Below are 13,969 nucleotides of genomic sequence, written 5' to 3' on the forward strand. Positions count from 1 at the left end.
TTCAAGAATCATACGTATTCGTTGTAATAAGATTTTTAATGCATTCCCTGAATAGATATGGCACTTCCTGCATATTCCAGTTTTGCATTGTTCAAGCGATCATGACTAATTTAGATATTAAGATCTATAACTTTATAGCCAAAGTAATAAATGCAGTCTGCTAGTTACAGTAAGAAAGAGCAACTTTTATGCATTTATTAGTTATTACATTTTTTTCCATGTTTATTTTCATGTAGAAGTTATTACAGGAAATACTTATAAATTTGATGAGAATTGATTGGATTATTCAAAATATTTTTGAGTAACTCTACAGAGCAACCTGTAATACTGTAGTAAGATTTCTCTTTATGGGAATGGGAATCAGGATTTGAAACTTACGAAGTACATACGTTATTTATTTGAATGAATTTTTCATGAGCAGCTTGCTTAAATTTCAAAACAATGTAAGTTTTAAAAATGATACATAAATGTACCATTTTGAAAGTGAATACACCTTCATATTTTTAAAATAGTTACTAGATTTATGTTGTAAATGTATGTACACAGTGTGGGCATGTGACAAGTGTAATATCATCATTACAGTTTATTAGCAACACTATTGATTAAACCCTTGTATTTTAAAATGGGAGTATCAAAACCCAGTCCATGCAAAGCTTGGAGGGATTTATGGTACTGTTTATCTTCAGTGTGGGGATGTGATTGCTAGAGAGTCCAGTCCATCCTCAGATTGCCAGCATCTTCTGAATGCTCCTTGGTCGTGAAAGCATATTGCACGTGCTGCAGGTTTAGAGACCAGATGAATTTTATTTAACTGAATGGTACATTCATCTAAATTATGTTAATAGGAGAATCTTACCTCTAAGTAGTAACGCTTGCTAGCTGCATGCTACTCATGGCCTGTTCTGGGATGGCTTACAAGAAACGTTACTTAAAACAGGGATGCTTCACATTCATAACAAGAAACTTTAAAGAAATTCTGACTCAGTTTTCGTTGTTGATGCATCTTCTTATCTTGTAATTTCACAGTGGAATAGTTTTTACCTTACATTTTAACCTGTTTCAGTTTCTGATTTGCATATAATGCTATTGCAGAGGTTAGGTTAGTGCGTTACAATAGCCTCAGACTGGGCTACTTTAAAGCATCGCTCTAGAATAAGAGTGAGGGAGCATTCAGAAAGCTACTAGTTTTATTAGAAAGGTAGCTTTCCCTAAGGTCTTCCTATCATTAGTATGGAGAAATAATCCTCTAAGTAGTTGAGCTGTTCAAAGCAGGCACATAACTGAACTTTCCCTTTTTGGTGACTGTAGGAATCCCAAGGAGTCCTGACTGGCCAGGCTAGCATTAGCCTTTGAATAGCTCCCCAAGTACTATTCTTGGAGCGTTGTTTGTTGTTTTTTTTTTTTTTAATTATTTGGAGTTTTGAGCATGGGAAAACTTAGATACTACTTTCTTCGCCCCCCCCCCCCCCCCCGCCAACTATACAGAAGGACTATAGCCCAGCAAATATTAATGGCTATATTTCTAAATCTGTGAATTGGGCATGCATATGTTTAATGACTTTTCCAGGATTTGTCTGTGCAAAATAATTTTGTTTAATGAAGGAGATTTGATTTTAATGATTTTAAGTTTATAGTCCCCGAATAACTCAAATTATGCACACTTCCTGCATCTGATCATGATGATGACATTTCAGGCTGTGCAGCTTTTGTTGAAGTATAATGGAGCACTGAGGAAAAAAAGGTGTGGAAGAGATGCACCTGAGCAGCATTGTTAAGTTGATATCTGTTGCATTATATATTTAAGTTTTTGGAGATGTATATAGGTTGCAGTGTTTGAGTTGGTGTAATTTTAGTATATATACATATTTGTGTGATCAACAACCAGGCTAACTGAAGAACATAGGATATAAAGCATCCTTTTCCAATGGAAGACTAAAAGGTGATGTGACTCATAGTTACTCTAATATACCTGGTTTTCTTCCTAGCCCTGATGCTCCAGAACAAAACCAAAATTGTTGAAAAACACTTAAGATGCTTTACTTGTTCTACTTAGTAAATAAACCTACATTTATAACTAATGCCTTCTCTTGAATGTGTTCATCTAACGAAGGGAGTTCGCTTGGCGAGATCCGGAACTGCCTGAAGTCATTCACATGCTTCAACACCAATTCCCGTCGGTCCAGGCGAATGCAGCTGCCTACCTTCAGCACCTGTGCTTCGGGGATAACAAAGTAAAAATGGAGGTACTGTGCCGAGTGCATTTCTGTTCCTGGGGAAACTAGAAGAGAAAAACTAGACCTCTTGCTGCTTTTGGGATTTTTTTTTTTGTCATAACACAGTATTTTGGACCCTTTTGTTTTTCTTTTTGTACCAGATGTATGATAATATTGAAGTACCTAGGTGTGTGTAATTATACACACATGCACGCATATATTTTTTCCTGTCATAAGAGGTTGCATGGAAATTATATGAAAATATTTCACATTCAAGTTGTATAATCTGGCAGAACTGTAAAGTATGTTTACCAGAGCCTGTTTTTGTGTAACCTGTTGATGACTGGAGACTAGGAAAGACAAGAATTTTGGAAGGCTTTACGCTGGTTTTGATCAAGATATGTTAAGGCATCGTAGCGAACGAGTGAGCTGTCAAGCAAAGGAAAAAAATCTAACGCTAGAAATACTTAGAGGATAGTATTTATGTCAATATGATGTGGAGGAAGGATACATCTGAGTGAAAATTCAGATTATTGTTGAAAATTTCTAGAAATTGCATTTGAAGAGCTGCTCTTTTTGCAGAGTAGCTATGAGCTATTGATCTGAAGGAACTTGCTTTTTCATTCATATAATATATATGTGATCTGTTATTTTCAGTATAAATATTATTTATGTTAATAAAAACTTGGTGCAACTTTTATAAGAAGATAGCCCAACATAATTCACTGTTGCTGGAAGGTGGATGAAAGGATGGTGCTGGTTTTGATCTTCTGGTAAAGATCACAGTGATACTTGGATGTAGATAGATTTGTAGGTATTCTTGCTGTTTTATAAGGGATATGGCAGCTTACTTAGGAATTCTTGGGATATTATTTGTTTGCATGTGTTCATCTGTAGGGGATCTTGTGTTTCTTCACTGTTTTCATTTTCATTATGAGGGAACTGGGGTTGTTTGGTCTGGAGAAAAGGAGGCTGAGGGGAGACCTGATCACTCTCTACAACTCCCTGGAAGGAGGTTGTAGCCAGGTGGGGGTTGGTCTCTTCTCCCAAGTAACAAGCGATAGGACAAGAGGAAATGGCCTGAAGTTGTGCCAGGAGAGGTTTAGATTGGAGATTAGGAACAGTTTCTTCACCAGAAGGGTTATCAGTCATTGGAACAGGCTGCCCAGGGAAGTGGTGGAGTCACCATCCCTGGAGGTGTTTAAAGGATGTGTAGATGTGGTGCTCAGGGACATGGTTTAGTGGTGGGCTGGGCAGTGTTAGGTTAACAGTTGGACTTGATCTAAAAGGTCTTTTCCTACCTAAACAATTATATGATTCTATATAATCAAGCTCGTAAAACCTTATCCAAGGAAAAAGATCTTTTTGATTTAGAAGACAAGTTACAGTAGTCAGAGACAACTGTAAATGTTGCCTGCCTTCCATTTAGTGTGGGAATTTTGGAAGAGAAAATTTCTCCTTTTCAAACAGAGGAGATCTGTGTACTGGCACAGTTATTTCTTTTGCATGGGAATAATCAGCTGTTAGAAATTCTTTGAACGCTGTGGCAGATAGAATGCAATTGCTTGACTTCTAGAAGAAAAGCATATTCCTGCGCTTTTGGGAAAGCAGCCTTACGTCAGTGTTTCCTGATGAAGCTTTCAGTCTCTTACGAAGCAGCTGTCCCTTGAGTTGGGATGGTGGGTAGGGATCAGCATGTTTTGAAAACATGATCGTATCTGTGGCAATAGGAAAGTTGCCATTCTTGTTCCCTTCAAAGCAGAGGTCAGCACAAGAAACTATCTGGAATAGGAAAGGATCATAACTATTTTAGTGCCAAATTCAGTAAAGCCTTATTTGAGGACTGCTTTTATATTTTATGTTTTTCAAAGTACGCCTTTAAAAGGATTTGGCTAAATCTCAGTTATGTTTTCATTGAGAATAATTTTATTATTCGTGTGTTATTGCCAATGAAAGACACTGACTTTTTTAAACCAAAAATCCATGAAAACTGGTACATATGAATGTATTTCAAATAGCCTTGCGGCTTGCCAAACTACTCATTATACAGGTTAGAATAGAAAAGGGGCCTCTAAAAGTGCTTTTAATGCTGAACTGGAGAATCCTTAGGACTGTTATGTTTTACATCTAGCTGTTTGGCCCAGAACCACATCCTGTGTAAGCGAAGTATTCAGGAATGATGGCGTGTATCTCTTTTCACCATGGGATCCCCTCCTTAGGGCAGCAGCAGTTTAGCTGCTGTAGCTGTGGGGTTTTTAAAGAGATCCAATACCAACTTCATTAGGCATGTTCTATGGATGGTATGCCACAAAAGTTATTGTCCTGTGCTAAAATAATACCGCGTTATAGTAGATCAATCTTACATTGCAAAATAGCTCATATTTTTTGAAACAGTTCATAGAAAGTATTTTGGTAGTCTTTTGGTGGTGATTTTTAATTTAAAATTAACATTAATCTTATAAGTAATACTATTTAGTTATATCTTTAAAGTATTTTTTATTTAGTAAATATTGCAGAATTATAAAATACTTTAATCTTTTATAATTTCTGTAGGTTATTTTGAACAAAGAAAAGGACTACATGGAAATGAGAGCTCAAAACACAATGTTAAAGTTTTTAAAAAATATATAACAAAGAATAAATGCAACTAACCTGCTTTACAGCAAACAATATAAAAATTTCTTTTTGTTTTACAAAATTTCTGCAGAGTAGACCTTCCTTTTAAAAAGAACCTCAGATACGCCAGTAGGACTGGATGTATGCTAATTTAACTGATTTGTGTGCGTGTGTGTATGTGTAGCTAAGTGTAAAAGTTGGCATTTAAATATTTGCAAATTCTTATTTCTAATATTCCCCAAAAAGATATTCTGAGATACAGGAAATTGCTTTAAAAACTGCATTACAGGGAAACAAAACTTTAGCATTAACAGTTCTTCTCTGAACACAGCAAATATCTGAAAATGTCCATCAGCCTTTTCAACAAGGATGTGAGTGGTTCAGAGGAATTTTCAGTACAGTGTAACAACCAAGCTATTAATATTTACCAACAATATTTCTTCTTGAAGTGGAATGGCATGTACTGTTTTGGTAAAAATAAAAGCCTTTTAAATCTGTAGAGTGAAATGGGTGAAATTGATGGGTGCTGATGTTCCCGACATTCCATTTTCTAGGTATGTAGGCTAGGAGGAATCAAGCACCTGGTTGATCTCTTGGATCACAGAGCCCTGGAAGTTCAGAAGAATGCTTGCGGCGCACTGAGAAACCTTGTTTACGGAAAGTCTACTGATGAAAACAAAATAGCAATGAAGAATGTTGGAGGCATACCTGCCCTTTTGCGATTGTTGAGAAAATCTGTTGATGCTGAAATAAAAGAGCTTGTAACAGGTAAGTTTTGAATAGAAACAAGCGGGGAACTATAATACAGATTATTTTTCTGAAGTGGACAAGACTGGAATAACTGGTAATTGAGTATATTGACTGGATTTTAATTTTTTGTGAATAAAAAATCAAATATTTTGGTTACTGACAGTTGAAGTGTTACCGTAGAAGTGTAGATTCACTGGAGGAGTGAATCTTGAGGTAGTTGCACTAAAGTTCCACTGGTAGGATTCTCCTACGTACACGGCTATGTTTTGGATAGGTATTTCTTTATTGACCCCTAGCATTTGTTTCATTACAGCCTTTTTTTTATCATCTGCTGACTACAGTTTTAAATAAGATCTTGCAAAATTCCTAACATGGACCCAAACTATGTAAATGTGTGTTAAAGTAGAGACAGAAAATCGCAAGTATGCAAATTATGGAAGCATCTCAGCACCCATCCTGCTAATAGAGTCATGGCAAGTGACTCTGTACACATTCCCAGTCTCTTGAATATAAGATAGCAGATTTAGCTTGTAACTCATGAACCTACTTGGCACTTGGTGCAGACAGAAAATGCAGAAATAATAAATGATTTGCAGTTCTAATGCATGAAGGAACTCCATGTCCATTGAAACAAGGTGATCAGAACGATTTGTTGGGTACTGCATGCATCTGCTCTCTCTTTTTCTTAATATAGGAGTGATTTGTCCATGAAGATTTTAGGGGATTGAAAAATAGGAGAGCATAGCAAAAAAGCAGAGTTTTCACTTTCTTTAAACAATTCCTCTTTCAAGTTTTAGTAACTCCCTCATTTGATTTTGTTAAACTACAAAGCTTAACTGCTTAACTGCTAAGCAAAGCTGCACAACGGTGCTCAAGTTAGAAGTAGGAGAGGTGTCATACTGGACAGGAGCCTTTCCAAGCTATTTCCTTGTTTAGAAACGCTATGAAGTAGAGAGAGGACTCTGTACAGAAAGTATCCAAAGCATTGAAGTTTAAGTTCATATGCAGGCTATTTTCCTTAAATATTTTCCACATAAGCAAACGTTAAGATAACCTGCAGCTTTCATCTTCTCTCTAGGAGGATGCAGTTTTTTCCTTAAGAAGTTATGTAAATGGAATACTTAAAACTAGAATTACACATTAGCTGCCTTGTCTGCTCTACAAAATTCATGTTTTATGCATCTAAATTACTTGTGCTTTAAAGATGCTAGGGATGGTTCCTCAGAGAAAACCAACATCAAATTCTTAATTATAGAAGGTATTTAGTCACTGTTAAAATACCCACAACCCTACGCTGTTATCTTTCAAAAAAGCACATAATCTGTAAATAAAAAGATTTTTCAAATAAATACAGTATTTAATTTGAATTACAATTAAAGATGACTACTTCAGAAAAAGCGACTCTTACTTTTTAACACACACGCACACACATTTTTAATTTTTTAACCAGCTACAACAAAATGGAAAGTTTTGACCTTATTGTCTTCTGGTTGTCAGTGGCTTTGACTTGTTAGAGTTAGACCAGCACTGAATGCTTGAGAAGAATCCACAGCAGACTTTCAGAGCTTAGGGGTTTTTAAATGCTTTCTATAAATAGCAATATAAAGAAAAGAAGTGGAAAAGATCCAACGGTTATTTGTTTAATAATTAAAAAACTCCACCTGTCAGAGTTGTCAGAACTAAAACTAGCAAACCACACTGAGTTGACTATGTTCCCAGATTAAGATAATGTAAACACAGAGAAATTAGTATCAATCTACACTACTAGAAACACTTTGTCTGATTTCTAGTTTAAAAATCAGCACTATTCATTACTGCTGTAGTTTATTCATAATTTTTCATATAAAATGAATTTTCCAGTGTAACATTTCTTAATGAAGTACAATGCTTTTCTTTTTCCTGAGGATGGTCTTTCTTCCTTACTAAATGAATGATACTTTCATTATTAGCAGTATCAATTGCCTTTTAAAGATAACAGGTATATTTGGTGTCATTACAAGTGAAATTCATCCAGTTTAATATGCAGTTAGATAGGTGAAAACTTCATTATGCCAGATAAGTGAAATTAGAATAACAAACATCTTGCAATCTGTGTAGATATTTTCTACATTAATTCATTTATATAAATTTTGTGAGGAATTATTTGGTCAAAAGCAATCTTTTAACCTCAGAAATTATTTGGGAATATGCCCTAAAGATTAACTATGATAAATTTGAAAAGCTAGCGTACTGGGGGAGGGTTTAATTTCACAAACGTGTTTTAGAGGAGTTAGAAAATGGTAGGAATACTGGGGTCTATATTTAATTAACAGTAACTGAAATGACAGGATTGAAATGCAGAGAGATAAGTGGAAACTAAATAGAAAGTTACATTAAAAAATACAGGAAGTGTAATTACAAAACTACAAGAATGTTTCAAGAGGGAAGCAAGTAATTTTTTAATGGTTATAGATTATTCAGAAAATAAAATGTGCTAAATCACTTTTCATAATCATTATATGAAAATCAAGGAATACCTTTTTTAAAAAAAAAAAATCTTTAAAAGTTGACCTTTGGAATGCATTGGAGGAGGATAACTCTTCAGTGAGCTTTCTGCAGCTTCATTTTCTCCATCGCAGCTGACCCATGCCAGCCTTGCTGTCTTGTGCTCTGCAGTCAAAGAGCCCTAAGAAGAGAAACTACTCTTTTTTTTGGTAACTACAACGCATTCCCTTAGATTTCGGCACCAGGCTTTGTGGAGGCTACTGTTTTTCACGTTCCAGCACAGCTTCAGCACTCGGCAACAGAAGTATTGTTGGGGCCATCCTGCCTGTGTCCAAGAGCAGGTGACATGACGGAGGTGCACTGTTTTATGCTCTCTGGTTAAGTCAGCACAGCCTGGAATCAATCTGTGAATTTCAGGGTCTCGTGTGTTGGAAGACCTATACAGCAGAAAACTGTCATGAGGTAGAAATCAAAATATGCATGTCCTTGAACCCAAGTGCAGTTTCTAACAATTGAGTGTACTTTCAAGAGACCCTCAGAAACAGTCCTTTAATATGTAAAAATGTAGGAAACATTGGTGTACTCCACTACTGCCTGTTCTCCAGAGAAAGCGAGTCAGATGCCTACCTTAATAGAGTCATGTCTTGATTTTCATCAGATCTTCAGCAGCAGAGATGAGCCACAAACCATTCCCTGCCCAGAGAGGCCTGTGATCTGCTCATTTGAATGGTTGGGTTTCTGTTAGGATTCCTCCCTGAAGGGTCAAGCAAGTACCAGTGCTGACCCTGGGGGAGCGGTGAGTTTTTATAGCTGGAAGGAGGGGAGAATGAGCACAAATTCCAGCAACAATTAATCACTAGCTTAGCTGTATAGTAAAGCTCGGTCCTTAAAGGGGAAAGAGGTTGTTATTGATGGTCCTGGCAATTCCTCATAGTTTATTTCTTCAAATTAGTACTACCTCAGCCAGTTCCGTTTAGAAATGCTGTTCTCTGTCCAGCAGCACGATCTTTTGTATACACAGTGTCATCTTTGTGAGAGATGGCATTCTTGCAGCAGTTGACTCTGTGCATTGTCACTTGTGTATTTTTAGAAAAGGGACCCAGGGTTCTGCAGTTCCAGGCAACCTGAGGTAACTTTTGAGAAGGTACAGAAGTAGCTGTGAGTCCCACACAGTTTTGCAAACTAAGCACTCTGTGAAATGGATATAGTTTTCTTTCACAACTTTCATCTTACTATAATATTTACCTCAATTCTACTCTGTATACAATCCAAAGTACTTCGTGATTAACTGTGTAAGACCTGCAGAGGTAGCATAGATCATCCACGTCCAGCAGTGGACCTCCAAGCTGGTGCAGCTGCTGAAGAACTCTTAATAAACCTGCTGCCCATTTGGTTAGCACCACCTGATGTGAGCAGTGGTGGAATTCATTGCAGTAAACTCGTCTGGAGTCTTAAAAATCTCGATTGAAATGCCAAGATTCAAAACCAAAATAAAGCATTAAAAAAAGCGGCTGGATACAAAGGAGAAAAAAAGTTCTTTGCCATTGGTAATGCCAGGGCTCCATGAACAGTTGAGCCTCACAACACCCCGGAGTACAAAGCCATTCAGCAACAAATGAGCAAATCATACTTTTCTCTTTCCCATCCATAAGTTTTATCTGCAGATTTTTCTTTTTCTCATTTTTCAACCCATGACTTAAGCTTGACTTTAGACAGCTAAAGTCTCCACTGTTGAGTGGAGACACAGACATAATTATGTATTGCTGTCCTGTAGAAAAGCAAATGCAGAGTTGATCTGATTTATGCTGGAATAGGAATTAACAGATTGCTGAGATTTACAAAGAACGGTAGCGTTGGGGACACAGCCTTTCCAAGCTCACATTTCAGTAGGTATGTGCTGTAAGAACACAGAGCTGTTCTTTTTCCTCTGTTACTACAATTGTTTATAGGACAAATCTTGACCCTTGCAGATCTAAATTAGCACACTATCTTCCATACATTACAGCACCAAGTGAGCCTATTGTCAGCTCACAGCTATTGTCAGGTCATGGGTTCCAGTAATACTCTCCTGAGCCCGGTATAGTAGTCTTGTGTGTAATCACAGATCCATCTGCCTACACATAGTTTGCTTGCATCCGTTCCACCCCAGAGCGTTATGTGCAGCAAGCAGCATGTAGAAACAGACTGTTACTATTCAGTGTTTTGAAAAAACAGTTCTTCATAAATAATTTCTCCCCAGTTGAAAGTAGCCTATGGAAAATTACAAAAATTCAGTTGATTTTTCAGTATTTCTGTGACCTATCTACATGCAGTAAGATTAGATTAAAAACAGTTGCAGTCACTAAATGCAATAACATTAAGTTTTGCCTTTATAGATTCCAAACTACCAGTTTTCACTAGATGTTGCAGTTCTGGATTTATTTTTTTTTTCTTTTCATTCTACTTCATATCACCTTGTCCAGATCGCATTTCCAGGACAAAATTTGATCCTTGCTGCCAAAGTCTTGAGGTCTTTTTTTGTTTCTACGTAATTTTTTGGTACATTGTGTGAGTTAAGCATATGTCATCCTCACAGAAGTTCACCCAAGTTGTCTTCTCTATGTACATCTAGATGAGCTGTGTAGTGTCCGCTGTTGTTACCAGGAGTATCAAAGCTGGCATACTGGACCTAACTGACATTTCCTCATCACAGATCTTTGAACCTCCAGACGGGTTCCGAGTAAAGTGGTACAAAAATGTGAAGGCTGAAAAGAGGACTGTATTACTCCAGAGTCTTGCTCTTTTTCCTTATAATAGTAATTTCCTTCTTAGGAAGAATAATTTTCTCCATTATTCTCTAAATATTCTTTGAATCCTTAGAGGAAGAAAAAAAGAAAAAAACCAAACAGAAAACTACTCCCAACAACCTCAATCACTGAAATTTAGTGGTTTAAATTTGTCTCTCTGTTTCTGCTCTGTTTGCAGTTTGTAGAAGTTTCAAGTGCTGTTAAACTGTCATCTACATGAGGAAGGAACATCATCAATTAAAATGATTTTCTATCATTAGAGGTGCACTGGAAGAGTTTGACCAGCATCTTAGAGCCAGAGACCCAGGACCTTTAGAACAAAAACCTGATTCTTTCAAATTTTCAGGAGAAAGCTGTTAAAGCAAACTCTCTCTGATGCATTATTGTGTATAAGTGTTTCTTCAGTTTGGTTCATCTCTGCTCCTTTTAAGCACTCACTTCTGTAGTCAGTTCCTCAGAAAAGTCTTCTAGATGATCCTTTTTTTTTCTTTTTTTTTTTTTTTTTCTTTTCCCTGGACCAGAGTTTATGTTAGATAGTCAGGATCATTTGGCTTTAACCAAAGCTTGTCAGGTTCAAGGATGGGATCTAAATTATAAAAGATTTCTTCTCTGTTTTCTAAGTAGTAGGGGTTTCAGTCTAGAAAACCAGAAGTTTATGGGCAAGGCTTTTCTTTTTGTTTATTTGCAATTGTTAATATATGTCCCTGATCTATGTGGGAAATATCCTCAAAACACCTAACAGTGTTGTATCTAGTTGCCATCATTTTTGGAGAATAGGGTACCTTGGCTTTCCTCACCCTATCTGCACCCGTTAACTCAAACATGAGATCTATTGTGAAGTTGATGGTGTTAAAACAGAACTCGGTGCTGCAGCCATAAGGCAAACTTCAAATACCTTGTCCTTGTACCCGTAGTCCTCAACTTCATTCATGGTATTGTGTTTGGAGGGTTATGCTTTGTTGTTGCCTCCCATTTGCAAGGTTATTGTTACTTCCACATACTTTATCAGCTGCCACTAGCTGGTCCTGTCCCTTGTTGCCTCTTCTGTTTATTTATCTGAGGTCCAAAATAACTTCAAAGCCCTCTAAATACCAATCACTACAGCTGCTGTCAGCAATTTCTGTTATGCCAAGGAAGGTAACAAATGAGGTCAAAGAACAGTCCCTCTAATCTACTTTAGGAGGCTGTATAATTCAGTATTTTTGACTGGTTTAAGCGTTTCTTCTTTGAGAGTCCTCTTATGCGGGACTTCGGGCTTCTGTTTTTCACAGAATCGTGGAACAGTTGAGGGTGGAAGGGACCTGTGGAAGTCATCTGTCCACCCTCCTGCCTGAGCAGGGTCACAGAGAGCAGATTGCCCAGGACCAAGTCCCTGTTTTACCTGTGTGACAAATATTTGTCTAACACCCTGGTTTGTGATGTTACATCCATTCTAAAAATTGTTTCAGGAAAAGGATGAGTGGGCTCTAAAATACCTTCAGTGAGAAACTTCTGTTAGCTGACTTAAAGGATGCATCCGACTCTGTCAGTACTCCGGTGTTTAGTCCCTAAATTTTGCTAATTTTGAGATCCAGTGCATAAACCTATACGTTTTCTGTCAAGATTCTTTTCTTAGAGTTATTAGGATTTTTATATTAACTTTGTTGGGACCCAGTCTTACAGAAGATGAACATCTACATCTCTAAACTTAAATTATACCTCTCAAAAACCTGTTGAGCATTTTTATTCTGCTTTCATCTTCCCCCATGATCTTGAATTTTTTTTTTCTCTCCCATTCAGCCTCTTTAGAGGAAAACATATTCTGGCTCATCATAGTTTACATAGCTTGATACAAGTGCCTGTATTTTATTATATCTTGTACGTACATCTTAGCTATTTAAAAGCATTTTATCTACAGTTAAACCAGGGTTATGTGTTTTTATTATTTTTAATACTTAAGCTAGAATATTTCATTCAAGAGCAAGACATGTAGCTTTTTTCTACACTAGGTAATATTAAATATGACCTGGAAAATTTATTCGGTTTTGAGAATGCAGGTATGTTCCTTAAATGTTGTTTTCATTTTTATTCTTATGATCTAATCAATTTAAATGACTGGCTAAAACTTTGGAGATAGGTATTTGTGTTTGTTAAAGATTTGTGTTCCTTCTCACTTTAGATGCAAACATCAAGGTAAATTCTCTGTCTTGTCTAAAATAAATTTTATGACAAAATTGTCCAACCGTTGCTCATACCAAAGCAGTTTTGCCAATGACAGTGACTGCAAATTCTCTTGTAGATAAGGGTCTCAACTTTATCATGCTACTGATTTTAATTTCCTGAGTAGGATTATTTTGGATGATGTTCACAGAAATGTTATTTTAGCATGGTCATCTGTGAGAGCTGTAAAGGTCAGAATTTCAGGCAAAAATAGGGCAGGCAGTCCCTGATCAAAAAAAGGAAAAAAAAAAAAAAAAAGACCGCTTTTCATTAGAATTACAGAAGCTTTCTCATGTGGCATTTTACTCTCCTGCAAAGCTTACTGATTTTGGGGTTTATTATTGTTTTTAATTTTCCCCCCTGGTGCTGTTACTGCTAATTTCCTTCCTCCATTAAGAATTATCCATGCTTGGTAATGCTGATATCTTTTGAACTATAGCCTGCTCAGGTTTTCCTCACCTCTAGGCAATGTCAAGCACTAATAGTGGTTTGTGATTTTTCTACTGCATTTTAGAGTGAATTCACAGACTAAGCAAGAGCAAAAGTGTAACGTGAGTAGCGAGCAGGAGTTCCTCTCCTTCCAAATCCAGGCATGCCAGGGACAATAGAGGTCTGCTTAGGTAGGTAAATGGGCTTGGTGCTCCTCTTGCTACAGAGTTGTTTGTGAACAGGATGTTCACCAGTCTTCCAGAACGATGGAAGTTGCAGCTAACAGGTATTGAAAAATAATTTTTTGGAAATTCATCCTATACCTGGGGTTTCAAACTGTCTCTGGACTTCACCAGATGATTCTGTAACAGTGAAATACTTGTTTTTAAATGTGCCTCCATGACAATGAGGAATAAAAACATACTGTTATTTAAATGACATACAAAATTATACTGTAATCCCAGAAGTCTCTTAGACCTTACCTTAACACAG

The 13,969-nt window shown here is 36.8% G+C and overlaps 1 protein-coding gene across 8 annotated transcripts in view; it reads left to right on the forward strand.

Annotated features, from left to right (window-relative positions):
* Positions 1–13,969, forward strand: part of PKP4 (plakophilin 4) — a 100,493-nt gene that overhangs the window by 67,772 nt on the left and 18,752 nt on the right. For all 8 annotated transcript variants that reach the window (XM_075757409.1, XM_075757407.1, XM_075757411.1 and 5 more), the window contains 2 exons: positions 2,115–2,243; positions 5,384–5,597. In XM_075757409.1, the coding sequence (XP_075613524.1) occupies positions 2,115–2,243; positions 5,384–5,597 (343 nt within the window). The remainder of the gene's footprint in view (positions 1–2,114; positions 2,244–5,383; positions 5,598–13,969) is intronic.

Source organism: Balearica regulorum, chromosome 6 (assembly GCF_011004875.1).
Source record: "Balearica regulorum gibbericeps isolate bBalReg1 chromosome 6, bBalReg1.pri, whole genome shotgun sequence".
Lineage (NCBI taxonomy): Eukaryota > Metazoa > Chordata > Aves > Gruiformes > Gruidae > Balearica > Balearica regulorum.